The sequence below is a fragment of the Clarias gariepinus genome, chromosome 7, assembly GCF_024256425.1.
Source record: "Clarias gariepinus isolate MV-2021 ecotype Netherlands chromosome 7, CGAR_prim_01v2, whole genome shotgun sequence".
NCBI lineage: Eukaryota > Metazoa > Chordata > Actinopteri > Siluriformes > Clariidae > Clarias > Clarias gariepinus.
This window is the reverse complement of record NC_071106.1, coordinates 40,003,127-40,030,431: the sequence shown is the minus strand read 5'-3', so window position 1 is coordinate 40,030,431 and position 27,305 is coordinate 40,003,127. Positions and strand designations below refer to the sequence as shown.

At 42.4% G+C, this 27,305-nt stretch overlaps 3 protein-coding genes across 4 annotated transcripts in view; 2 read left to right on the top strand and 1 right to left on the bottom strand.

The window, feature by feature from the left end:
- Positions 1–6,070, bottom strand: part of vwf (von Willebrand factor) — a 43,861-nt gene extending 37,791 nt beyond the window's left edge. The window contains exons 1-6 of the mRNA XM_053500556.1: positions 5,914–6,070; positions 3,682–3,745; positions 3,439–3,585; positions 3,228–3,330; positions 2,915–3,123; positions 501–622 (exon numbers count right to left, since the gene is read on the bottom strand). Of these exons, the coding sequence (XP_053356531.1) occupies positions 501–622; positions 2,915–3,123; positions 3,228–3,330; positions 3,439–3,585; positions 3,682–3,745 (645 nt within the window). The 5' untranslated portion in view covers positions 5,914–6,070. The remainder of the gene's footprint in view (positions 1–500; positions 623–2,914; positions 3,124–3,227; positions 3,331–3,438; positions 3,586–3,681; positions 3,746–5,913) is intronic.
- Positions 6,071–10,080: 4,010 nt separating this feature from the next.
- On the top strand, positions 10,081–18,589 carry cd9a (CD9 molecule a). 2 transcript variants are annotated; one of them, XM_053500837.1, is made up of 8 exons: positions 10,081–10,313; positions 14,358–14,460; positions 15,775–15,872; positions 16,060–16,134; positions 16,385–16,486; positions 16,572–16,664; positions 17,019–17,102; positions 17,229–18,589. In XM_053500837.1, the coding sequence occupies exons 1-8, from the start codon at positions 10,245–10,247 to the stop codon at positions 17,292–17,294; spliced, it is 690 nt and encodes a 229-aa protein (XP_053356812.1). In that variant the 5' UTR covers positions 10,081–10,244; the 3' UTR covers positions 17,295–18,589. The 2 variants fall into 2 exon arrangements, with proteins under 2 accessions (XP_053356812.1, XP_053356813.1); XM_053500838.1 differs by lacking the exon at positions 10,081–10,313 and adding an exon at positions 12,590–12,937.
- Positions 18,590–22,989: 4,400 nt separating this feature from the next.
- si:dkey-88e18.8 (major intrinsically disordered Notch2-binding receptor 1) lies at positions 22,990–27,083 on the top strand. Its single transcript, XM_053501005.1, has 3 exons — positions 22,990–24,831; positions 24,928–25,116; positions 26,763–27,083. Exons 1-3 carry the CDS (start codon positions 22,990–22,992, stop codon positions 26,943–26,945), a joined length of 2,214 nt encoding a protein of 737 aa, XP_053356980.1. The 3' UTR covers positions 26,946–27,083.
- Positions 27,084–27,305: the final 222 nt, after the last annotated feature.

The following is a 27,305-nucleotide window of genomic DNA, read 5'->3' as shown; positions in this document are numbered from 1 at the left end:
CACACACACAAAGAACTAAATGTTTAAGAACTGGAATGTTTTTGATCTTAGACACATGCTGGTGTTATAGAAACACAGGTAAAGCTGTGTTTGTACGAAAATGTGATGATTGACAGTTGATGATTAACACACGATGACTGATTAGTGATGACGGACAAGTAATGACTCAGGTGATGATTGACAGGTGATGTTTAAGATGTGATGATAGGCAGTTACTGACCAAGAGGTAAAGACTAACAGGTGGTGACTGACACATCATGACAGACCGTTGATCACAAAAAGGTGATGTGGATATGTGATGATTGACAGATACAGGTAGCGGCTGAGATGTGATGATTGACGAGGGTGACTGGCACATAGTGAAAGGCGGGTTATGAAAGAAAATTGATGATAGACAAGTGATGATAGGATACACATAGATAGATGAAGTTAGACATGTGATATAGTGTGCATGTGATGTCAGACATGTGATGTTAGATGAAGACACATGATGTCCTGACCTGTGCTGAGTTTCCCGTACTGTTACAGGTCTGAGACGGTGGTTTCACTCTCCTACACACTTTTGCTTCACCATTAAGAGCCCAAGAATTGGCAAAGTCATATGGGTTTTCTGTCAGAAAACCTACACACACACACACACACACACACACACACACACACACACACACACACACAGAGGCTGAGAAGTTAGTTTTCTTTCATAGCACAAACCCAACCGTTACAGTTTGTCATTATAGAACATTACGTCATACGAGTGAGTTCCTGTTGTCAATGACGTTATAGCAGCTATAAACACCCGTCTGTCTCTATAAACACTCGTCTGTCTCTATAAACCCGTCTGTCTCTATAAACACTCGTCTGTCTCTATAAACACTCGTCTGTCTCTATAAACCCGTCTGTCTCTATAAACCCGTCTGTCTCTATAAACACTCGTCTGTCTCTATTAACCCGTCTGTCTCTATAAACACTCGTCTGTCTCTATTAACCCGTCTGTCTCTATAAACCCGTCTGTCTCTATAAACACTCGTCTGTCTCTATAAACACTCGTCTGTCTCTATAAACACTCGTCTGTCTCTATAAACCCGTCTGTCTCTATAAACCCGTCTGTCTCTATAAACACTCGTCTGTCTCTATAAACACTCGTCTGTCTCTATAAACCCGTCTGTCTCTATAAACACTCGTCTGTCTCTATTAACCCGTCTGTCTCTATAAACACTCGTCTGTCTCTATTAACCCGTCTGTCTCTATAAACACTCGTCTGTCTCTATTAACCCGTCTGTCTCTATAAACACTCGTCTGTCTCTATTAACCCGTCTGTCTCTATAAACACTCGTCTGTCTCTATTAACCCGTCTGTCTCTATAAACACTCGTCTGTCTCTATAAACCCGTCTGTCTCTATAAACCCGTCTGTCTCTATGAACCCGTCTGTCTCTATAAACCCTCTGTCTCTATTAACCCGTCTGTCTCTATAAACCTGTCTGTCTCTATAAACACTCGTCTGTCTCTATAAACCCGTCTGTCTCTATAAACCCGTCTGTCTCTATAAACACTCGTCTGTCTCTATTAACCCGTCTGTCTCTATAAACACTCGTCTGTCTCTATTAACCCGTCTGTCTCTATAAACACTCGTCTGTCTCTATAAACCCGTCTGTCTCTATAAACACTCGTCTGTCTCTATAAACCCGTCTGTCTCTATAAACCCGTCTGTCTCTATGAACCCGTCTGTCTCTATAAACCCTCTGTCTCTATTAACCCGTCTGTCTCTATAAACCCGTCTGTCTCTATAAACACTCGTCTGTCTCTATAAACCCGTCTGTCTCTATAAACACTCGTCTGTCTCTATAAAAACTCTTCTGTCTCTATAAACCCGTCTGTCTCTATAAACACTCGTCTGTCTCTATTAACCCGTCTGTCTCTATAAACACTGGTCTGTCTCTATAAACACTCGTCTGTCTCTATTAACCCATCTGTCTCTATAAACCCGCCTGTCTCTATAAACCCGTCTGTCTCTATGAACCCGTCTGTCTCTATGAACCCTCTGTCTTTATTAACCCGTCTGTCTCTATTAACCCGTCTGTCTCTATAAACCCGTCTGTCTCTATAAACCCATCTGTCTCTATAAACCCGTCTGTCTCTATAAACCCATCTGTCTCTATAAACCCATCTGTCTCTATAAACCCGCCTGTCTCTATTAACCCGCCTGTCTCTATAAACCCGTCTGTCTCTATAAACCAGTTTGTCTCTATAAACCCGCCTGTCTCTAGAAACCCGTCTGTCTCTATAAACACGCCTGTCTCTATAAACCCGTCTGTCTCTATAAACCCGCCTGTCTCTATAAACCCGCCTGTCTCTGTAAACCCGTCTGTCTCTATAAACCCGCCTGTCTCTGTAAACCCGTCTGTCTCTATAAACCCGCCTGTCTCTAAAAACCCGTCTGTCTCTATAAACCCGCCTGTCTCTATAAACCCGCCTGTCTCTGTAAACCCGTCTGTCTCTATAAACCCGTCTGTCTCTATAAACCCGCCTGTCTCTGTAAACCCGTCTGTCTCTATAAACCCGCCTGTCTCTGTAAACCCGTTTGTCTCTATAAACACGTCTGTCTCTATAAAACCGCCTGTCTCTATAAACCCGCGATGTGCAGCCGCACTACCCTCAGAGCTGCTGTTCTAGAAAATTAATCAACAGCCACTGGCCAATAACAAGTCAGAAATCATCCAGGCTGCAGGATATGAAGCGTTTTTACTCCACTTAAACACACACTTAAACACACACTTGATAAATGTAGATTGTTAGAGATGCTGAGGAAATTCCAGGGAAGAGTAAACACTCGCAGTCCTGAGAAAGTTCGCAGGGATTTCCTGTGTTTAGTCTGGGGTGAGGCTCCACCCATTTCCCCCGGTACTGAGGATTTACCTTCTTGCGCTGTGTAATCGTCACTGGGGGCGGAGTTAAAGTTCCCACACAGGCCGCAGGTTCGGTTCTGGTGCTGTTTGCCGAGTTTGATCTGGATGTTGTGATTCGGGTCGATGAGGACCGAGAAGCCGAACTCATCACTCCATAAACGCACACTGCCCAGCTCGTAGCCCGCAAACACAGAGTTAGAGGCGTAGGGCAGCTGGACCCTACACACACACACACACACACACACACACACACACACATATATTTTAATGCTCACACTAACATAGCATTTAATATTTTAACAGAGTTAATGTTGAGTGCGTACCTCTCTCCCTGTTGTGTTAGAGCGCCATCCACAGACAAGTTCAACTCAAAGACCTCACCAAGGAACACACTCACACCTTTCCTCTTGCCCTGTGAGAGATCACCTATGCACACACACACACACACACACACACACACACACACTCACACTTACGTAAGATGAAAGAGAGAGAGAGAGAGAGAGAGACAGACAGAGAGAGAGAGATATTTACCCAGGATTGAGAAGGTTCTGCCCTGACAGTCTCCAGCCAGCATGTAGCTGCAGTCACCAGCGAACTCATAAATCACTCCATCAAATGTGTGTATGTGCTGTCGACCGAACACACTGCAGCGTCCTGACGACTCGGCTAACACACACCCTGCACACACACACACTATTAATACTCTGTATGCATAAAGTCAATACATTTCAGAGTAACATAATCACACACACACACACACACACACACACTTGCCTGTCATATGCAAGAGGAGAAGTGCTGTCAGTGCAGTCAGTCCTCTCGACAGAAGCGGCTCCATCTGATCAATAAAATAACTTATTAACTTATTTGTTTACTATACCTGTAATAATCACACAGTATATAGTTTCCTCAAACGTCCACAGAGTTTCTGTAAAGCATTTATTGCACTGCAGTAACTTACAGCAAACATCAGTAAAACATTTAATCATAATCAAACCTAAGCCTAATTCCTAAAACTCCTAACCTCTAATGGATAATCCCTAAGTCATCACCACTAATCCCTAACCTGTCAACCTTAACCCTAGCACTAACCTCTATCCCTAACCCCTAGTCCCTAACTCGAACACTTTGGGTAATCTGTGCACTTCTGTGATTTGCACTTCTGTCATAACCTTTAACCCATAATCCCCAACCACTCATTTCTAACCCTACACCCTTAACACAAACCTCAAACACCTACCCCTAACCCTATAACCCCTAACCTCTCAGCTTCAATCACTAACCTTAACATCAAACGCCTGAACCCTAATCTCAACACTAACCTCTAACCTTAACCTCATACCACTAACCAGTAGCCTTAACCCTTTAATACCTACCGCTAGTCTCTTTTCTTAACCCATAACTCGAATGTTAAGCTCTGTGCACTTCTGAGATGTAAATATCGTTCCCCCTGACATGCAGAATTATTAGATTATTACAGAATGTCATTAGAAACTGTTCAAGGATTCAAAGGTGTGAAAAAATCTAATCTAACACCCGAAGGAAATGGTTGGGTTCTTACTCTCAGGGTTCTGTGTGTACGGAACCCTACGACCCTACGAATTAGAGCCTTTATAGAAAGCTGGAGCTCTTTCTGTTACAATAAAATAAGAATGTACCTAATTAATGAAAGTTCCATCTATCACTCTATACTATTTACATATGCAATATTATTTTTCACTGCGACAAATACACTTTGAGTTAGATGACAACTGTATTTTGTTGGTTTGTACCATACATGTGCAGTGATCTAATCTAATCTAATCTAATCTAATCTAATCTAATCTAATCTAATCTAGCACCATAAAGGGTGCTTAATTCTAAATGTTCTATGGTACCGTGCAAGACTCTGATGTCAGTATCAAATCAGTAAAAAAAAAAAACATTTCTGATTGTAATGTGAAACATTAATATATTTTTTTTAATGTTACAGGAAAATATCTGTAGGCAGGAAAAGAAAGCAATAGTGTAAAAGAGCACTTTTCACAAAGAAAAAATAAACAATAAGACAACTTCCGGGTTTTTATTACAACAAATTATATCTTAGCAAGTTCTCATTTCCTCATTTCCATAAATTCTTGAATCTAGCCAAACCTATCTATATTTTTTAAAATAATATCATACAAATCAAATATTAGATTAAGTTTATATTTACCTACAGATATTACATTCAGTCAACTGTTCCTAAAATTGCAAGCAAAAATGTCTTGTTTAATTGGCAAATTGCTTATTTTAAAAAATAAATTCCTTATAAATTATATATATGGTTTGGTGTCAAACAGATTCAAGAATATCTCACTTGCTAAGATTTTTTGCAGTGCCGACTAGAAGGACTGAGGCTGTCTCTGCAAGATCTTTAGTAAAAATAAGCAGCTCATTTATTTATAAAGCTGCACACACACACACACACACACACTGCACCTGAGACTATATTTTAAGCAAAGACTCGTTACATGAATTATTGAATGAATAATAATTACTGTTATTATTTTTATAGTTCTGGGTAGAATTCATTTAAAAAGCTAGAACTAATTTAGAACTCTATTAGAATTTCAAGGAACTTTATTAGAACTTTTAATAAACACTTTTACAGAATTAGAGATATTACTGCCTTTAACAAATTAGTTCTTGCAAGTCCTGGAATCCATGGAACAAAGAACAGCTCTACGTCAAAGGAAAGAATTAAGGATGCTGTCCTTGAAATTTGCATGCACGCACACGCACACACACACACATACACACACACTGAGAGAATTAAATCAAGGGCAGTATTTTCACTAAAGTAAAATATAAAAGTTAAATACAGATAAATAATATGATCATTGTCATTCATACACATTTTCATAATTTTCTTTTGATTGTGTGAAGCAGTTGAATTTCATTTAATTAAAATAACAGAAAATACTTACATGCACACAATGCAAAACACTTAACACACACACAAACACACGCATGCAGTAACTGTACCTTTGGAAGAGCCGTGTGTCGAGCACCTGCAACCTGCTGGACGTCAGTCTGGAGTTCTCCTGCAGTCGTGGGTTCTCACTGCTTTGGGGTCACCAGCCTGGAACCGTGTGGAGACGAGGAGGAGTGATTTTATAGGAATGTATGAGAGAGAGAGAGGGAACGAGAGAGAGAGGGAATGAGAGAGAGAGAGAGAGAGAGAGAGAAAGAGAGAGTTGGTGTGATTTCCTTGCTTGTTCTCATTAGTTGGGAACAATTGGAGGAAGTTTGGGCACAAGAGGAATGAAAGGATTAATCGCAGAGTGAAGACAGATACGACAGAGAAACAGGGTAGGACCATGCCAAACTAAACACATACTCTCACGCAGACACACACACACACACACACACACACACATACGCACATACGCACAATGCCTGGAAAGTGGCACGAAGTCACTAAACACTGGCACAATGGGAATTCCGAGGAGTGAGGAATGTCCAGGAGAGACACGTCCTTAAAACTTAGACCACAGTGCTACTGAAACCTGATCTCTGATTGGTCATGTGGTTTTAATTCACGTTCTATAATCACAGGTTTATATTAATGCACTTTCTTAACTTTTCCGTTAGCGTTTCCATAGTAACAGCTGATGCACAGGGGCGTGTACGGGACACGCTGCACTGATTAAACAATGTGCGTTTAGTCCGTCTTATGGTCAAGTTTTCTGTGGTTTCTGTAACACTAGTGGAAGGAGTCTCCAGTGTCAGTGTTGTGTAACAGTCAGAGGTAATAATAATAATAATAATAATAATAATAATTAAAGAATATGAATTGTTAATAGTAAATTGCTGGGGTGTACAGATCAAAGGAAAAACAACACTTGGAGACGTGCTGCTTATCAGGATTGAGTGGTTAAAGAAACACACACCCTCACACACACACACACACACACACACATGTTGTTCTTTTATCATCACACACTGAGCTCTTTTTCGGTGCCAAGAGCACAAAGTGCACATCCTACACACACTCTCTCATCCTACTCCACCTAAATATCTCTATCACTCACTTACACACACACACACACACACAGTGAGAAGGAGAGAGAGAGAGAGAGAGAGAGAGAGACTTTTCACAGCCAGCACTAGACTCGTGATTGCTGCTGTTGATTCCTGTGTGTTTGCAGCCGGCCGTGATTGTCATGGTGTTTAGGAAGGGTCATGAAGTCTATATGAACAGTTATAAAGTAAATATGAACATGTCTGTCTGGCTCAGTGTCTGTCTGATTCTAATAATGTCTGAATGTTTTCCCAGAGAAGCTGTGAGGGACAAAGAGAGACAGAGAGAGACAGAGAGCGCTGTCGGTGTGATTCACTTCACTGGGTCGATTCTGTTTTATGACTCGAACAGTTTAAATGAATCCGAGTTCAATTAAATCGTTTTTGAACCTTCGGACTGTCGTGTAGAAACACTTATAGTCATTTATTTTAATTAACCAACCAGAGATTCACGTGTGACACAGAGTTTCTCATGTGTGTTAAAAACAATGATTCATTTATTTTAACAAAACAAGAGACAAAACAAGAGAAATTACTTTTCTTATATAATAATTTTTACTCAGTATTTTGAGTGTTTATTACTCAGGCTTTGAGGGCGTGGCTGGCTCAGTGGTAGGGTTCTCATCTGCCATGCAGATGGTCTGGGTTCAATTCCCTCCCGGCGCTCAAACCCCAGACACTGGATGCAGTTACAAGCTAGGATGAAATGGGAGTGAAAGGGTTGTAACAGTAAGAGCATCTGGTGTAAAACCTGTGTGTGTGTGGATCAGATGGTCCATGCTGGTGGCACCACAGGATGAGATTCAAGATGGCGGCACAGCAGTAGCATGCCACGGCTACTCCAGATCCAGTATGGTGCTATCTTGTTTGATTTTTGTTATTGCCCGTTTTACACTGTATATGGACATCTGAGCAACCGGTGTTTGTATATACCACCGACAGACACTTTTGTGTGTTTGTTACTGTTTGCACATTTGCATTAGTCAGTGCACGTTATGTTGTCTTCTTTTATCTTCCTGTACAGTTCTAAACTAGTTCTCTTTATTTACAGTATAACATTACTTAATAAACCTACATACAGAACAATATTAGTTTTAAGCCACAAACAACTCTTCTTTAAAAAAAAAATCTTCAAATCATTTAATAAATGTTTTACCTATTTGTATGATTACATTTACTGCATTTAGGAGACATTTGTATCCAGAGCAACTTACTTTTTTATCTCATTGTACATCTGATCAGCAGAGTTAAGGGCCTCACTCAAGGTGCATTGATGGTGGTGGGCCTTGAACCTAGGACCTTCTAATAGTCCAACACCTTAACCTCTAAGCTACAAATATAGTTAAACTCTAGGCTTTCAGGGCGATAAGTATCTCAAATCACCATCAAAGAAGCTGATCGTGAACTTCAGCAGTGGTGAGAGAAGACAGATTCCAGTACCTCTTGTGTTCGCATCACGCAGGACCTGACCTGTTATGATCCCGTCACATTAACACCATGGTGAGGGAGGCCCATCAGTGTCTCCACCACCTTAGACACTTTAAACTGGCCTTCAAGGTGCTTAGGAACTTCTCCACCCCCACCATAGAAAGCATCCTGACATCATAGGCTGGTTTGGGATCAGCACCATGCAGGACAGAGGGTTCTCCTGAGTGTGTGTTATCAGCCGAGCTCTCCATCTGCACTGAGCTCCCTGACCTGCACTCTGTCTGCAGCAAGCGGTGCTGGATCAAAGCCAGGAAGATAGTGAAGGACCTCAGCCATCTGAACAATGGACTCTTCTCTCTGTTCCAGTCAGGGAAGCACTTCTGACCCCTAAAGATCAACACAGTAAGAATGAGGAGGAGCTTCTTTCCACAGGCCTTTTGGGGAAATAAACATGGACAACAACTTGGACTAATCCCTCTGTCTGTTCACACAAACCTCACACAACTATACATTCCTGATTTTACACATCATTTCCCCCCATTTGTGTAAATATTCATTACACGTTTCATTCACAACCTCCTCAGCTTGGTGTTAAGCATATGACTGCACATTGTACTGCGTATGGTTGTGTGTCTGATGAATAAAATTTGAATAATGCACCAATATCTCACTACAGCACCACCTGTAAGTAAACAGTCATCCTTGGAGTTGTGTTAAGGCAGGGAAAATTGGAGAGTGTGAGGATCTACATGACTTTGACAAGGATAGATTGTGATGTCACAGTTTATCGCAGGTGTTTCTGTATGGAGCTGTGTAGCTGCAGAGCGGTCAGGGTGTCCATGCTGATACCACACACACACACCCACACACACACTTTCAGAGGGGAAGTGGAGTCAGGGCAGGGCTGTTTTGGTGGCACAAGGGGGCGCTACACTGTATTAGGTGGGTGGTTATAATGATGGCGGTGTGCGTGTTGATGATGATGTGAAACATACTGTATGTGTGAGTATTAGGATCTAATTAGCTGATGAATTTCATCCAGTCAGACACAAGACAGACCCTGAGGGGCGTCAAAACAATCTGATCATTGGGATTAATACACATTTTACACATTTCATACAAACTTCCACAATTTTCTTTTGGTTCTGTAAAGCTGCGACAATAACCGTTGTTGAAAACTCTACATATAAAAAATCTACTTAGTGGTGACTTAGTGGTTAGCACTGTCACCTCGCACCTTCAGGGTTAAGGGTTTGATTCCCATGTTCTCCCTGTGCTTGGTGGGTTCCTCTGGGTACTCCAGTTCCCTCCCACAGTCCAAAGGCATGCAGATTAGGCTAATCGGCGTTCCCAAATTGCCCATCATGTGTGTGTGTGTGTGTGTGTGTGTTCCCTGTGATGGACTGACATCCAGGATGTACCCCATATTGTGCCCTAGCTTTCCTGGGACAGACTCCAGGACCCCCCACGACCCTGAATACAGGATCAAGTGGTATAGAGGATAAGTGAGTGAACTGAACTGAACTGAACTGAACTGAGTGGATCCTGACCTGGACCTGGACCTCGCCTTCACATAATACAGTAACTTTTATCAGGAGTTCTAAACCCAAACCCGTGATTAGAGCAGATGTGCGATCCATCCCTCAGCCTGCACCAGCAGGACGGAGCACCGAAAGATTCACTTGGGAATCGATTCTCCTCCGAACGCACTCTCTCTCTCTCTCTCCGAACGAACCGATTCTCCGGCGGTACCCGGTGAGAGATGACGTCATTCCGGACTAGAGCTGGCGAAACAAAGGGAGCGGACCCGTGCAGCGCTGTGTGACCCGGACCCGAACCGCATTTCCGCGTTTTAAGGAGGAGTGATGGCGGCTCTGAGCGGCGGAGCGATGTGCGTCAAGTACCTGATGTTCGGCTTCAATTTCGTGTTCTGGGTGAGTGCACGTGACGCGCGGGAATACCGCAGGCGCCTCGAGCGCGGGACAGGAGGTGCACGCGCGGGTTCGTGCGGGTTTAGTGCGGGCTGAGCTGTGATTAGTGGCGAGTGCGAACCACGCGTGCACGTCTGTGTGTGTGTGTGTGTGTGCGCGCGCGCGCGCGTGTGTTTTGTTTTTTCCTATGAGCGCGTCTGTCTGTGTGTGAGAAGGGAACCGTGGCATGTTCAGAATATAGATCATGCACACACACACACACACACTGGTGCACTTGACATGTCGTTACACAGGCGCGCGCTTCGGTGCACCACCGCGGGACCGAGAAGTGGTCGCGCGCGCGTGCTCGTGCCCAAATCCCAGACTGTGTGTTCGCCTCTGTTCTATTTATAGCTCACAGTATTCCCGCGCGAGAAGAGGGTGATGATGGTGTGTGTGTGTGTGTGTGTGTGTGTGTGTGTGCATGATACACACTATGTATGTACTAAATCATATATTACGTCATGGCCTTTTAATATTGCCGTACGTCGTGCCTGCGTTATTCTCCTATTCTACTATGTAGTCATTCATATTGTTCATTTTACAACCATTTATTGCGTGTGTGTGTGTGTGTGTGTGTGTATTAGTCAGACTTCTGACATCTGCCAGTGTATAACTAGTGTAGTATTTTAACCTGACCAAGAATTCTCTCCAGGAATAAATATCAGATGTGTTCTTCCTCCACAACCCACACACATCATTTGTGATCCCGTGTGCACATGATGCACTATGTGACCAAAAGTGTATGCACCCTAGACCATGACACGAAGTCAGAAGCACAGAGTGGAGTGACGTCTCTGTGTGCTGTAGCGTTAGTTTCATTTCACTGTAACTAACAGGAATCAACCCAACCCTTATCCGGTATGACGACGCCCCTGTGAGAGCCACAAAGCCAGCTTCATGAAGACACGGTGTGTTAAGAGTGTGTTGAATGGAAGAACTTGAGTCTCCTACACAGAGCTCTGACCAAACTCAAACCCACTGAACCATCAGCTTTGGGATGAACTGGAGCCTCCTGGACATCAGCACCTGAGCTCACTAAATGCTCCTATAGGGTGTGTGATCAAACACAAATACACACACATACACACACACACTCTATTGTACAGCGTTCACATAAGAGAAGAGAGAAGCGCATTATAACAGCAAATACCAGGGGATAAATGAAGAATCTGACATTCCACAGGTACATACAAGTCTCATGGTCAGGGGTGCACATAAATTTAGTCTTATAGTGTATAGTTTTCTGTAAGGAGATGAATAGTGAGCATTAGTGCACTATAATGATTTACATAGTGTAAGTACCTGTATTGGACAGTTAAAAAGTTTGTAGAAACAGGTAAAGGTTTAAATCTAAAAATATTTAGCAGATCTTTAATGTAATCAGTGATATTAATAATAATAATAATAATTATTATTATTATAATTATTATTTGAGGTTGAAGCCCACGTCCATGTCTGTGTGTCTCTCTGTACAGCAGAACTCTCTGTCTAACTTATTAATACAAAGAAATCCCATTCTGTAAGGTTGAGTATCTTACGCCTTGTTTACACTAAGTTGTCCTTCTTTGGTGCTCAGACAAATACACTCCCTGTTCGGTAATCGGAGAGTGAATCACAGATGAGAAATGGAAAAAGTAGATAAAAGGATAAAGATGAAGTTTTGTCTTAAAACCACTCCAGCGTGTTAAAATTCACTTATACCACTTCAGCGCTGTTATTTCAGCCAAAGTGAAAATATGAACTAATCCCAGTCAAAATATTCACTTTATCTTTTCTAATTAATATCTATTGGTGCAGGTGTGTGTTTACATTGAGACAGTAGCGCATTAGTAGATTATTTTACAGTAGATTATTAAATCCCACACATAACTGTTCATAACATCACTTTTACTCCACATTTAGATTCACTGATGGTGCAGATTAAACTTCAGACAGAGATCTAAGGACTGCAGGAGATTCAGTAAAGTCTAGACAGTTTTGTGTGATGCTGAGACAAAATCTGACTGGAGGGACAGAGGAACAGGATTTTTTTGTGACTGGTCTCTGGTCCACCAGTGTATAAAAAGTCTGGCAAACATATTAAATCTCAATTTTAAATTCTATTTAGAAAATTTGAAAGAGTGAGTTCTGAACAATGTACAGACTAAACCTCTCTCTTATCTCTATAGATATATTACAGTATTTGTGTATAAATCAGCCCGTGCTCGTTATTCTGTAATAACTGGCTAAAGAAGAATAAACTGCTCTAATGACGCTGTGGGTCTCGGGCAATCCCGTGGGACTTAAATCTCTGTCTGATGAATATTCATGAGCTCGGCTCGCTTCCTGCACTGAGGTGAGAGAGAGACACACACACACACACACACACAGAGAGACTTTCTGAACCTCCAGTCAGCGGAGCGGCGGCGCGGACCAACCGGGCACTACAGCGGGCAGGTTACCGTCTACAGTGGCGCTTTATTCAGTGTGAATTCTATCTGACACACACACACACACACACACACCGGAGCTGTTTATACAGAATGGTCTGCTATAGTGAAGCGTGTGTAAAATACCTGCTGCTCATCTTCAACCTGCTGCTCTGGGTATGTGTGTGTGTGTGTGTAGGTGTGTGTGTGTGTGTGTGTGTAAAGGTTCACTTGTTTACTCTGCGTTATGTTAATGTTAAGAAAAGTTAAGGTGTGTGTGTGTGTGTGTGTGGGTGGTTTCAGTTTCACATCTCTAACAGTTACAGTGAGATTAAAGTGTGTGTTATTGACTTTCCAACAGCGCTGCACACTCGAGTACACACTGCGTCACTAACGGCTCGGTGTGTGTGTGTGTGTGTGTGTGTGTGACATGTTCAATCTTGCGCTGCTCTCCAGAAGGTAGCGCTTAAGGAGGCGGGGGGGGGGGGGGGGGGGGGGGGGAGGTGGGTGTTCAGTCCCGCTCATCTACACAATAAACTGAATAAATCGCCACGCCTCCGCCACGCCACGCCCCCGCCCCGCCCCGGTCACAATTAAGAAAAGCCTGTTAATTAGATAAATCAGCACTAAAATGAGCAGGGTGGGCGTGGCCTAAATCAGAAGGTCTTTTGTCTAAATTAAATATTAGCTCTATCCCTCTGCTCCGGGACAGACTGTAAACACACACACACACACACACACACACAGAGGAACCCAAAAAAACGCATACACACTTCAGCATAAAAAGTATATGCCTCTATTCTGATGGTCACATGATTACATCCCATGGTGTGACTTCTGCCGTCTTTATAGGAAACAAATAATAATACACATTACTGTCATAATTCAATTCACATCTTAATAAAGGGCCTACATAACAACTGTTAAAGTGTGTATGCAATTCTGCAAAATTACACAAAATTTACCCTGATATAATCCAAACAATTTCACACACTCATATAACCCGAATTAATATTATGTCATATTCTGTAATAACCAGTGTGTGTTACTTCCTGCTTCAAAAAAAAAAGAAAAGTTATCTAATTTTGTTGTCAAAAAATTATTATTTTTTTAATTTTGTTGTTTTCTGTAGGAAAAATCTCAGCATAATAAATGTAATGTGTAATTATGTAATTATGTTTCTTGTAAAACACACATTCTCTCTGTTAGAGCGTTTATCATGTTTGAGTTTTAAAACATTTAATAATGTAAACAGTGGTTGGTACTGTGGCGGAGTCTCAGGCCTGTGTGTGTGTGTGTGTGTGTGTGTGCACTGCTAAGGACTGTGACCCCGTCCAGGGTGTACTCCTTCCTTGTGCCCAAAGTCTCCTGGGATAGGCTCCAGGCCCCCTGCGACAGGACAAGTGGTATAGAAGATAAATGTAAAAGAAGGAATAATAACATAAACAGGAAAAACAGAACGCTTTAGTCTGACAGATGTTGTTGATTGATGTTTATTTGTGATTTATATTAATTATGGTTAAATAAAATGTGTAAATTGTGTATATGTTGATGAGTATATAATTTGTGTGTGTGTGTGTGTGTGTGTGTGTGTAAGCTGGCAGGTACAGGTGTGTTTGCTGTGGGTCTCTGGCTCAGGTTCGATCCCAGGACTAAAGGCCAGTTTGAAGGTGACGACTCCCCGAGCGGTTTCTACATGGGTCAGTGCGCTTCACATCACATCACGTCACATCACGTCACATCACGTCTCACCACAAACTGACAGACGGCTGCTAGACGGGTTTATTTAAAGATTCATTATTGCGTTGTAAAGAAATGAGACAGTAAATATTGACTTTCTCCACAGTCAGGATTGATTGACACACTGCTGAAGGTTCTGCATTCTGATTGGTCGTAAGTCATGTGACAGCAGATCCTTTAACAGCAGAGGAGTTTACACTGTATTGTCCTGCAGTTTCTCCGCAACATGAGAACCTAAACATTTTTTTTTTATTCTATTAACTCGAAGAAAGAGAAACTGGAGTGTGTTTAAAGCTGCAGTAACATCAGTGACAACAGCAACTACAAAGGGATGAGATGTATGATGTCATCCTTTAATAGATAAAAGAAATAAGAATTGCTGCCAAATTGCTATTGTAATATTAATAGAATGAATGAAATACAAGGAGTGTTCGAGTCAAACCAGGACTTTTGATTGTACAGAATAACAGAACTCAGTCCTGAGAGTATAAACTCCCTTTATGTCTCTATATAATCCCCTGATACACTAATGCACTGATCATGGGATTATGGGATGGTTTAATCCCTGATTATGGGATTATGACATTTTGGTTATGGGATGGTTAATAACTCCCAGCCGAATTTCTGTAATGTGTAAGTGGTGTTGGTGAATGAGTGTGTGTACAGTTCCTACAGACACACACACATGTCATTCTGCAAGTTGGCGATTTTCAGTGATCAGGCGTTCCACCTCGGCCGGGATCATCGTTCACAGATGTACGACCTTTCTTAAAACCCGTTACGCCTTCGATCAGTGGAAATTTCAGCACAAGTCCCAGTTTGACTTGAACGCTCCTCTATGTATCTGTTCATATTGGACATTCCTGTTTCAGCTGAGGATGTGTGTGCCTGGTACAGAGAATGGTTTGGCCAAGGACCAGGGTATGGTGTGTGTGTGTGTGTGTGTGTGTGTGTGTGTGTGTTGTGCAGGTGACTGAGGAATAAACACAGGGTGGGAACAGTAGACACATGAATCATTATAATCACATGTCCCGGGTGTGTTTTTATAAACAGGATTGTGTGTGTTGGATTTAATATGTTTGCCTCGTTGATGTTGTACACGTTGCCATGGAAACGGCTGATTTCCAAATTCGAGATAAGCAGAGCTGAATCTCTTAACTCTGTAACTCATGTAAAGTGAACAATCTTTATTTCTGGCCGAGTGTGTTAATGCGAGGTGTGTGTGTGTGTGTGTGTGTGTGTGTGTGTGTGTGTGTGTGTGTACATGTATGTAGTGGTGTGTGTCCTCATAGTTATAGGGGGATTGATGATGCTGGTGGGGTTCCTCGGCTGCTGCGGCGCCATTCAGGAGTCGCTGTGCATGCTGGGATTGGTGAGTATAAATAACTCTCTGTCTTTCTCACACTTTTTCACATCTCTCTCTCTCTCTCTCTCTCTCTCTGTGTTCTTTGTTTTTTTTTCCCTGAAATTACCTCCATGCATAAAGCTTTGAGCGTCACAGGAAGAGAATTCCCTGATTGCCTGATTATGTTTCTCTTTTTATTCTTGTTTTCTTTCAGTTTTTCTTCTTCCTCCTGCTTATCTTTGTTGTGGAAGTGGCGGTTGGGATTTGGGGATTTTCCATCCAGAGCAAGGTTAGTGTTCTCTCTCTCTCACACACACACACACACACACACACACACACACACAACAGACCCACAGAGCTCGGAGTCACCAGAGAGCTATTCACTTCCTGTTTATTCCCACTTCACTTCCTGTTCCAGTGAAAGCACGCGGTTTGCCCTTTGACATTTCAGCGTCTTCCCTCTGCCGGGTCGTGATCTCTGAGCCGGCGTGTTGTTAAGGTGTGTATTGTGTGTTAAGGTGTGTATTGTGTGTTGGCAGGTTGTCGATGATTTCACTCAGTTCTACAAGGAAACCTACAATAAATACAAGGAGGACAAACAGGACGCTCTGAGAGAGACCCTGCACCTGATCCAGTACGGGGTGAGCTCCGACCCTCCGTCTCTCCTCACCGCTCTCACACGTGCTGTCAGACATCTCACACATCGCTCTCCTCTCTGTTCCTCAGCTGAACTGCTGCGGACCCTTCAGCTCCGAGGACACGGACACCGGCGAGGAGACGTGTCCCAAACGTGAGGTGCTGGATGAGCTCATCATCAAGGTGAACCGACCGAGAACACATGCCTCAGTGTGATATCAACTCACACACACACACACACACACCTGTGACGTGTCAAAGTACTGCTGCTGTGCTCTGCGCTCTGACTGGTCAGAAGGTGTGACAGGAGCGCAGATTTATATTCATGTCTTATCGTTTCCATAGTAACAGCTCATACACAGGGATGTACAAAGTGACTAATAAAAATAAAAACATCATCAGTTTTTTGTATCACATATGGAAGGAGTCTCCAGTGTCAGCTCTAAAAGTGTTGATTAATTGATTGATTTTTACCCCAGGAGAGATTAAAGGGAATTTGTTTGTTTCCTTGTTTGTTTGTTTGTTTGTTTGTTTCAGAGCTGTCCTGATGCTATAGAGAAATTCTTCACCTCTAAACTCCACATTATCGGAGGCGTTGGGATCGGAATCGGGGTGATCATGGTACAGTTTAGTTTTTCAAAGATACTCGAGAGTTTTGTGTATTCTGCAGCTCCTTGTGATCACGCTATCCTCAAGTTCATGCATTTATTTATTACTTTTATTATTTTGAATGTATTATTTTTGCAGATCTTGGGGATGATCTTCAGCATGCTGCTGCTGTGTGCCATCAGGAGGAGTCAGGAGATCGTCTGAGGGCGTCGGCTCCGCTGCCGTCTCCGTGTTGCATGATTTCCGTCCCGAAGCTCTCGCCGTCCCCGCTGTCCCCGCTGTCCCCGCTGTCTCCGCGCAGCTCGTCCCCCTCTGATCGGTGCACACAGTTTACTCTCTGATTCGTTTCATGACAAATGGAACTGTAGATTTAGTTGATTTTTGTGGAGCTCGTTGAAGAATAAGATGTGACTTTGTATATTTTTTTATTGTTCATCTTAAACTTCACGATAACACTGTTGTTGTTGTTGTTGTTGTGTTATTAACACTACTGTACACAACCTTTTTAAACATTCCATTCATGTTTGAGTTTTTTTCCTTTTTTTTATAATATTGTTGTAAGTAATTATGCTTCCTGTAGTATTTTATTGGTCTGCTTTGGGCATCATGATGCTCCAAAAAACAGTCCAGAATTATTGGCACCCTTTGAAAAAATTCTGTGTGTAAAAACACCATCATTTGATCTGAAACAAGACGACTAAAGAGACACGAGAGCCCATATTGAGTAAAGTAAATAAACACGATGATAAAAAGTTCTGATTAAACTTTAGAATAAGGAATAAAAAAATCATTTTGGATTTTTAAATATTAGGATTATTTAAGGTTTTTACACAAACACACGAGCACTTTTAAAGAAATGTTTAAAATGGATGCAAAGAAATTGAACACAAAAAATTTAAAAAAATTTCTAAGGGAAATGTTTTTTTTAATTGTTGGTGTTTCGGCTGCTTCCGTCAAGGGGTCGCCACAGGTTTGGCACAGGTTTTAACCCAGACTACGCCTTCCTGACGAAACCCTCCCATGTTATCTGGGTCTAGGACTGGGCCTTGGGTGGGAATTGAACCGCGGCCCTAATTTCACTAAGTCAGAGCCTGGAGGAACTCTCACTGTCTAATTCCTGTTTCTGTAGGGTAATAATACGAGGTGGCACACATCCCCTGGCTAAAATCATCGTCTTATCTATCAAAAGAGCTGTGCTTAAACACACATCCTGTGAAACTGTGTGCTGTAAAGCAACCGGCACGTGCACGTGCACAAGCCTGAGAAAGTGCAGCAGATTAAAATGTGCATGGAGGTACGCCTGAGACCTTCTACACCTGTACACCTGCCTCCGCTCTGGTTACAGGAGGGGACTCGGTGCCCTTACTCTGTCCCTCGGGGACCAGGGACATGACACGAAATATTGATGGGTGGGGGTGCCAATAATTTGGAAAAGTCTTTTGCAAGAACTTTGTACATATTGTGGCTAAAAATTGTGTTCAAATAAAGAGTTTACCGCATTTGTCCCTGCATGTGGTTTATTTAAAAATAAACAAATGAAGGAGCAGGTGACTACAGGTCAAACGATTACTCGTCGATAGTGTGTGTGTGTGTGTGTGTGTGTGCGTGCAGGCATGTGTGATTGTGATCAGGTCCTCAGTCAGCAGGTCAGTAAAGAGGAAACTACAGGAAACGCTAATGAACTAAACTTTATCCCATTCAATCATGAGGCTGATGCAGATTTTTGATTTCCTGATTCTCACTTTTTCATAAAAAAACCTTTTCCTTAAAAATAAATTTGATTCCAGTAATATATTTGGATTCCTTCGAGTATATTAAATAATTTTAAAATGGATCTAAATATATAATATGATTTTATGTGAATAATTGAATAAATAATAATGAGTGTGTCTGTGAGACCTGGTGTGTGTGTGTGTGTGTGTGTGTGGATCCCGACTCTGCTTGAGAACTTGTGGGTAAACACTAAGTCCCTCTCTGTATTTCTCCGAGTCTGACCTGGGGGTGAACGTGGGGTCCCCTGGGGAACATCAGCAGCCTTTAGTCTTGAACTCTTCCCACCTGGTAATAATCTTTCTCACTGAAGAACATTAAACTCTTAATTGTTGGGAAATGGTTTTATGAGCCTTTACAGATTGATGTGCAGCGACAGTTCCTGCTTTAAGACCACTGCTCATGCCGTTCCCTCCTGGCTTTGTACACACACACACACACACACACACACAAACACACAAAAAACCACAGGGGGCACTAACTTTTGAACATGACTGTACATTATTAGTAATTTTTAAGAACTGTCCATGACTTTTTAAGAGAAACAGAAGTGTATATTTTTTTATAGATTATTATTATTATTATTATGAGGAGGGGGAGGGGGAGTGGTTAAGAATAAGTTTTGTTTCTTTGTTTCTGTAAATAAGTAACAAATTTTGGTTACATTAATCTATTTATCTGTTTTAGTCTTTATTTGTTTGTTTATAATTTCTGTGTTCTTATCGCTATGGGAAAACACATTTCCATGAGGATATGAATTTCAGACATTTATCTGGTCCTCCTAATAAACACAATGTGTGTGTGTGTGTGTGTGTGTGTGTGTGCTGTAGGTCTCCATGTTAGGGTCTGAAGGCACTGCACTTGAGTTTACATAAATCTTCACTTCCCATCACTCGAACAGATGAGTGGAAACCCCTTGTGTGTGTGTGTGTGTGTGTGTGTGTGTGTGTGTGAAGGCCGGTATGTTTGTTCTCCTTTTTTCTGTGCTGCTGTTTCCTCCCAGCTTGTGTCCTCGACTCAACTAACAGGGACAAAGTGCAAAAAAAACAGTTTAAAAAAACGGAAGAAGAAAACAGTTAGAAAGATGAAGATACAGAAGCTACAGAGAGAGAATTAAGTACAGTAAATGTACAGTATGCGCATTATAATTAGACCACGCCCAGCTTAGTACCCAAGTGATGTGCGTTAAAGGAAACTAATCATCAGGAGTCTTAGAGACGCCATAGTCTGTAAACTCCTCTGTTACACAGCGCTGACACTGGAGACTCCTTACACTAGCATTGCACATTTACACGTCTCTGTAAGTGAGCTGTTACTATGGAAACAATAAAGTATCGAGCGCATTATTATAAACCTGCACTGCTGTCAGAGCCGCTGTTATAGAGAATTAATCAACACCTTCTGACCAATCAGAGCGCAGGATTCCAAAACGGTTTAGAGTATTTTTAAACCAGTCTCTCTCTCACACACACACACACACACACACACGTACAGAATCTCTCTTTTAGTTTACCAGAGTAAGGAATTTTATGATGATTCACAAACAACCCCAAACAGCTGCTAACACAAAGACAATAGTAAGATTAAAGAGAGAATCAAAGCGAATGTAAACACACCCCTCCAACCCACTTCCTGTCCCGGGCCGAGTGGAAACTCTGATCCACTTCTGTTCAGCAAAATAATTAAAAATAAAAGTCCTGATAACATAATCAGCTACACACAACAATAACACAAAGCTTTCACTGGCGTTAGTCACGGAACAGAAACTACATTTAATACGTTCAGAGAGTCGGAGAGAAATATTACAACTGCAAAGAAGAATAACTTTCAGAGAAAGATCAAATGAATTTAAATAAATCAAGACGTTATAAAAGTTTAAAAACAAACAAAAAAGAATAAATATATTGCTTGTAAAAGCTACTCTTAGGCTACGTTCATACTGCAGGCCGAAGTGGCCGAGGTCAGAGGTCACAGGTTTACGAAACAAAAACACACACATGGGACTAATTCTGGTTTGCTGAGAACGACGATGATGATCATTTTCAGCGTGCACTGATTCTCATGATACACTATGCTGCTGTTCCAATACTAACGACCCCAGTGGGAACAGCTGTGTGTTCAGGAGGCTGAGTGACTCCAGTGCATGTGTCCATGTGTAGAGAGATACACAGAGATCCAGAGCTGAACAGGAAGAGCTGGAGCTCCACTGGAGGAAACTCTCTGGACATCACTCACTCTGACTCTCCTCACTCCAGAGATGTGATGAGTGGAATTAAAACACCACAAATAAAACTACTGACCTGCTGCAGCAAATTTTAGATATATTAGATATATACTGTACTCCCACTCAAAAGTTTGTACACCCCTTCTAACTCCACGGTGGTTCCTGATGTTTATTTCTTTCTACACTGTTAAACAATACTGAAGGTGTTTATCAGGAAAAACCCACAATAATCTCCTTTGATATTGATATTGGGATTCTATTTCATTTCATTTTGCACACTTTTGCACACTGCACATTTTTATTTTCCATATTTGTACAGCCATTATTGTCTATATTTTGTACAGTTAAGTTTTTAAAATATTTTTATATGCTATATTTTATATTTTGTTCTATTTTTTTTTTGGAGCTAAGCTTTTCTGTATTTTATTCTTATTCTATTCCATAATTTATTTCTTATTGATAATCTTGATTTTACGGTCACGAGCGGCCGTATAATCATTTCACTCCATATCGTACTGTGTATGACTGTGTATGTGACAAATAAAATTAAAATTTTGAATTTGAATGTAAAAAAAATATATCATTAAACAAAAACAAATCACTAAGAAGGTGTGTCCAAACAGACTGGTACTGTGTGTGTGTGTGTGTGTGTGTGTGTGTGTGTCAAAACTTTAAGGAAATTAATATGAAAAATACAGTAAACAGTAAATAAATAAATGATTAATAAGTTATCATGCAAATAATAATAATTATTATTATTATTACATTAACTTATTTACAATAATTTAGTTAATTAAATAAGTTTTTAATAGTTTGCTTAGAGAAATCAATCAGTGCTGCTAAATAAAACTGCAGAATTACCTGAATCACGAGCACAGAAACACTGAATCAGATAACAGCTTTAATCGACTCTCATTTAAGAAATCACTGTCTGTTGTTTTTGATCAGATCATCAGTAAGAGTCTAAAAACAGATCTGGCAACCCAGCTTTTTATGTGACCCATTTTGGAAATAATTTATATTTGAGCTCATTTTGTTAGTAAACAATGCTGATGATGAATGTAACTTAAAAAGAAAAAAAGTCGGACCAGGTTTTTGCTCCTGCCACGAGATGGCAGAAATGTTCAGCTCTCGTAGCGGTGAAGCTCCAGCAGGACGAGTACAACAATCTGATGTTCCTCCACATCACTGGTCCGCACCCCAGATGTCCTGCACTTCTCCCTTCTACAAGTGAGTGAGTAAGTGAGTGAGTGAGTGAGTGTGAAAGAGTGAGAGAGTGAAGGAGTGAGAGAGTGAAGGAGTGAGAGAGTGAATGAGTGAGAGAGTGAATGAGTGTGAGTGTGAAAGAGTGAGAGAGTGAAGGAGTGAGAGAGTGAAGGAGTGAGAGAGTGAAGGAGTGAGAGAGTGAATGATGGTGACGTAATGATGCACGTGTGCAAAATGATGGCGTTTTTTTAATTTCCAGCTGTTTCATTCTGCATTTCCACTCCAGCAGGATGTGAGCGTGCTTCTGCCCCGTGCTGCCTGGACCGGGGCTATTTTAAGGCTGTGAATAAGGTCAGCGCTCTGCAGTGAGGCACTTCATTCAGGCTTGGTGGAGGTAACTACATTTCTCCCTGCGTGTCTGCAGGATCCTGATGGCAGGACGAGGGAATAACGGGAATGTGACCTGCTTGCTTTTTGCACAGTGAGTAAACCGAAGACATTTTGCAGGTTCTCTTTAAAACTCCATGCATCGCTTTAGGTTTTTCTTTTTTCCAGCTGGTGGCTTACTGAACTACCTAAGTGTGATTTTCATGACGTTTTTTTTTTTTTTTTTTTGTCCTGAGGGACGTCTTAAGAATGACGTGTGTGCATGTTCCACTTTTGATGAGTAAATTTAACCCAGTGTAGGTCGCTGCAGTGATGTCAGACAGCGCAGACGATGCCCTGGTTCTCCTGGAGATCCTGGAGGTCCTGGGTGCGTGCCGTGCGCGTGTGTCCTACGCAGACGTGTGCATGTATCTGAGTGGACGTTATGAACTTCACCCTCTGCTGGAGCTGCGGAGTCTGCTGTACTCCACGGCATGCCACGATCCGTGTTTCCCGGCCACGCTGTTCCGCGAACGTCTGCACCCTCCCTGCAGCAACCGTCTCTCTGCAGCCGCAGACGTCGTCTCGCTCTTCAACCTGCTCACACACACGCGCCTGCCCCCATCACACACTAATTCCCTGACCTCCTGCCTGGCCTGCACTCAGCAGCATGCACGCCGTGATTGGTTGCATGCAGAAGGCGGAGTTATAGCTCCAGGCTGTAAATATGAGGACTCCACCGAGGCACTGATCAGTCTGAACACCGGGGGGTCGCATGTGAACACTCCAGCACGCTCGCTCGCACACACACATCAGCGGCACACCATGCAGAGAGCGCACTCTCTGGACGTTCCTTGTGCTTCCAGCGGGAATCAAGAGTCGACTGGAAAAAGTGATGGAGGTGCAGATTTTGCTCAAAGCTGCGCTCAGAAAAGGAGCATCTTTAAAGGGGAATTCCACAAACTGGTCCCATTTGTTCCAAAAGATGGAAACAGTCAGATACAGGAGCGATCCAGAGAGAACAGCGAGGATGGACAATTTATCACCTGCAAGAATCCTTACCCTGAGCCTGCTCCTGATGCACACGGAGAAGATGTTCAGACACAGTCTTCTGGAACAGATACACCCCCTGATGCACTGACCCCGTACCCCCAGAAACATAAAAGTCTAGATGACCTGCAGAGCTCCACATACTTCGGGCCTACAGTCATAGAAAGGACATACCACCAAAGTCCAGCCCTGACAGCTAAGAGCCACAGTCTGGACATCGACTGCGGCCTCGCAGAACCGTCTGAGCATGACAAACCTGGACTGGACCGAGCAATACCCCAGAGACCGAGATCAGAAAAATCCGCTCTAGACAAATCTGGACTTATAAAACCAGGACTTTCTAAACCCAGCTTCGAGGGCAGTAGTTTTGACATCCCCGGGTTTGACCCGTTTATCGTCCGATCGGTTCGAGACACACTCAAGCGGCTGAGTGGGCTAAGTTTGGATGCCTGGTACGATTGGTCACCTGATGCCGAGGGCGTGGTCAGCGTGGCCACTCAGACAGATCTGGGAGATCGGCGTGCCCTGAGGAGTCTCCTGCTCAGCGAAAAGCTCTCGATCGATAACGCGGACATCGCAGAGGATGACATCAGTGCCATTTTCCGCTTCTTGGATGACATTAGCATGTGTGGCTCGATGGCTGTCCTGCCTGGAGACGCAGGAGGACCTCAGGAAGGGGGCGGAGCTGGGGTGCCAGAGAGGCGCGAGCGTTTAGGGAAGCTCAGGCGCCTGTTTCACTCTCTTGAGGGGCCGGAAGAAGGCGTGCGATGGGGCGTCGGACGGCTCCTGCAGCGCGTCACCGAGCTGGAGCAGCGCCTGGAGCCGATCTCGGAGCTGAGAGAGCAGCTGGCGCTCGTCCTGTCTACGCTGAACCGCCTGGAGCAACGGGGGCAACTTGTGCACTCAAACTCTGAGCCCGTCCAGCAGCAGCAGCCTCCAGCACGGGCCCTGTCCGAGGGAGGCCTGAGGGCCAGCTCGAGTTCTGAGCCGGCCGACGGTGCTGGGGCAAAACGCAGAGGTCTGTTTGTACGCAATTCCAGGAGCCACACGGAGAACAGCAGCTCGGAGCAACACCAAGAGTGGAGCGTCATCTACAGCAAGGAACAATACCTACACCCGTCACATGTATGCACACACACACACACACACACACACACAGATGCATTTGCCTATGATCATGCATCACAAATACCCCGTGTCTTTGTTTGTTCTCTTCCACAGGCTGAGCAGCAGCATGGTGCACTGTGTAAGAAAGAGAATCACCCGGGCCTGGACCGAAAGAGCTCCATTATCATCCCTGAAGTCCACAAGGTTCCCCTGCGCAGCTCCATGCAGAAGCCGATCCTCCAGCCCGCGGACCGGCCGAAAGTTTCCTGGAGTCAGTCAGAGCTCGCGCCACTCGACCTGCAGGTGAAGTCACGCCCCTCAGGCACCCGCTGAATTCATCCTTTATGAAAAGTCACTGAATTACATTAATATCTTCATCACACCATCACGGGTGTTAGGATCATGTCAGGGACAGTGTAGTGTTACGTGCTGATTTGTCTCCCGAGAAATTCCTGCCCGTGTCTGATCATCTCGTGTGTGACCCTGTGTGTGAAAGTCGTTTGTTGTGATCGACTGTTTTCTGTATAAAATCATTCTGATGAGAGAGTTCCCACAGACAGGGGCTCACTGGTGCAGAAGGTTTCTCCAACAAAAGTAAAAACTGTAAACACATTTAATGATTTTATTCCAGTTCCTCTGAAACACGCTGGATCTCTTTCTTCATTTACAATCACGTCTACTGATGAAATAAACCTTTATGGAGTTTACAGGAAACCAGTTACACACAAACCTCATGTTCACTGGTCTCCATTTATGCCAACATTAAGGAGGAAATAATCTCAGTTCTTTTCTCTATTATTATTGTTATTATTATTATTATTATTATTATTATTATGACACAACATGATCTCTCACATACACACACACAATTAACAGCAATTTGTTAGAATTAACCTGAAATAATGACTAATTATCTAATGACCACTAATCAGCCTAACTAATGATTTAGTAATCAAATACATAATATTTCTGTTTTTATATACGTTTCTTAGTGCTAACGTGGTTTCTGATGAGTTTCTCAAACCGCCTCACACACACACACACACACACACACACACACACACACACAGTCTCTATCAGTTACAGAATCTTTTTATTCCCAAGACAAATAAATAAATAAAACCTTCTTAATGCGCTCCAGTTTCCCGATTCCACCCTACTGAGTCAGAACTTATTTATTTATTTAGTTATTTATTTATTTTTATATTTTCTATAAACAGGAATAAGGACCGCCTTTTACACGACTGTTAAAAAAATTAACAATTAAAAAAAACTATCATAATTGGTTTTATTTATTTAAATTCATTATCAGATCAGATTAATAACACACACAATTAGTGTTCAGATATTTAGAAGATCTGATCTCCACACACACACACACACACACACACACACACACACACACACAAATGAAAAGTATTTCAATTTTACATTTTAAACATAAATATGTTACCACCAATAGTTTAAACTCATATATTTTACTCACTTTTAATCTAAAATCTGTGATTTTATCCACAAACTCTTTTATTCCAATGCAGAAGCAGAGACATAACCGCACATGTTTGGGGCGGAGCTACAGGAGCTAAAAGTTTATGCTAACTGTCTGATTAAATTAATGACAAGTTGAATCTGGTTCATAATTAAAAACAGCTGGCGGTCGTCATGGTTACGCGGAGGTGTTTTCTAACAGGTTTGTCTGCTGTTGAAAAGATAAAATGTAAATTCAGACTTTAAGACTGAATTCTGATTAATGTGAGCCATTTTAACAAGTTACAGGATCTGTGAATATTTATGAATATGCAAATTAGGAACGGTATTTGATCTATTTATTTATCTGCCTCCAAGTTGTTCTGCCATCCTTAATATTTAAATCTGTTTCAAATTAAGACATGGGGTGTTTCCTAATGTGTGTGTGTGTGTGTGTGTGTGTGTGTGTGTGTGTATTTCAGGCCCCTGAGTCCCTGGACTTCTGGATGGATGAGGTTTACACCCCGGTGTCGGACACACTCCTGCGCCGCTCGCAGTCTCTGCCGCGCTGTAGCCGGACACAGGGATACCGCATCACCGCCATCAGCGTCACTGCCACCGTCATCCTCATCCTCATCATCGTCATCCCTATATGCACTGCGTAAAAACACACAGGACACATGGCAGGAATGTCTAAACACACACACACACTTACACACTTACACACTTACCCTAACGCACTCTGTTACTCAGATGTGTTTTATTCACATTAGTTTTTAAGCAACGCATGAACGCATTGTGTAACGGAGCGACTCTGAGTGCTGTAGAGTGTTAAATAAAACCTTTCCAACCCTGGTTGTTATCATGCAGTGTGGTGTTACATAATGAAGGAAATGCATTTAATACCACTGATGTACATTTACAGATCATTTAACAGCCTTTTAACTACAGACAGAACGATAGATAGATAGAAAGATGGAGAGACAGATAGAGTGTTGATATGATGAAGTTTTCTCTAACATCAG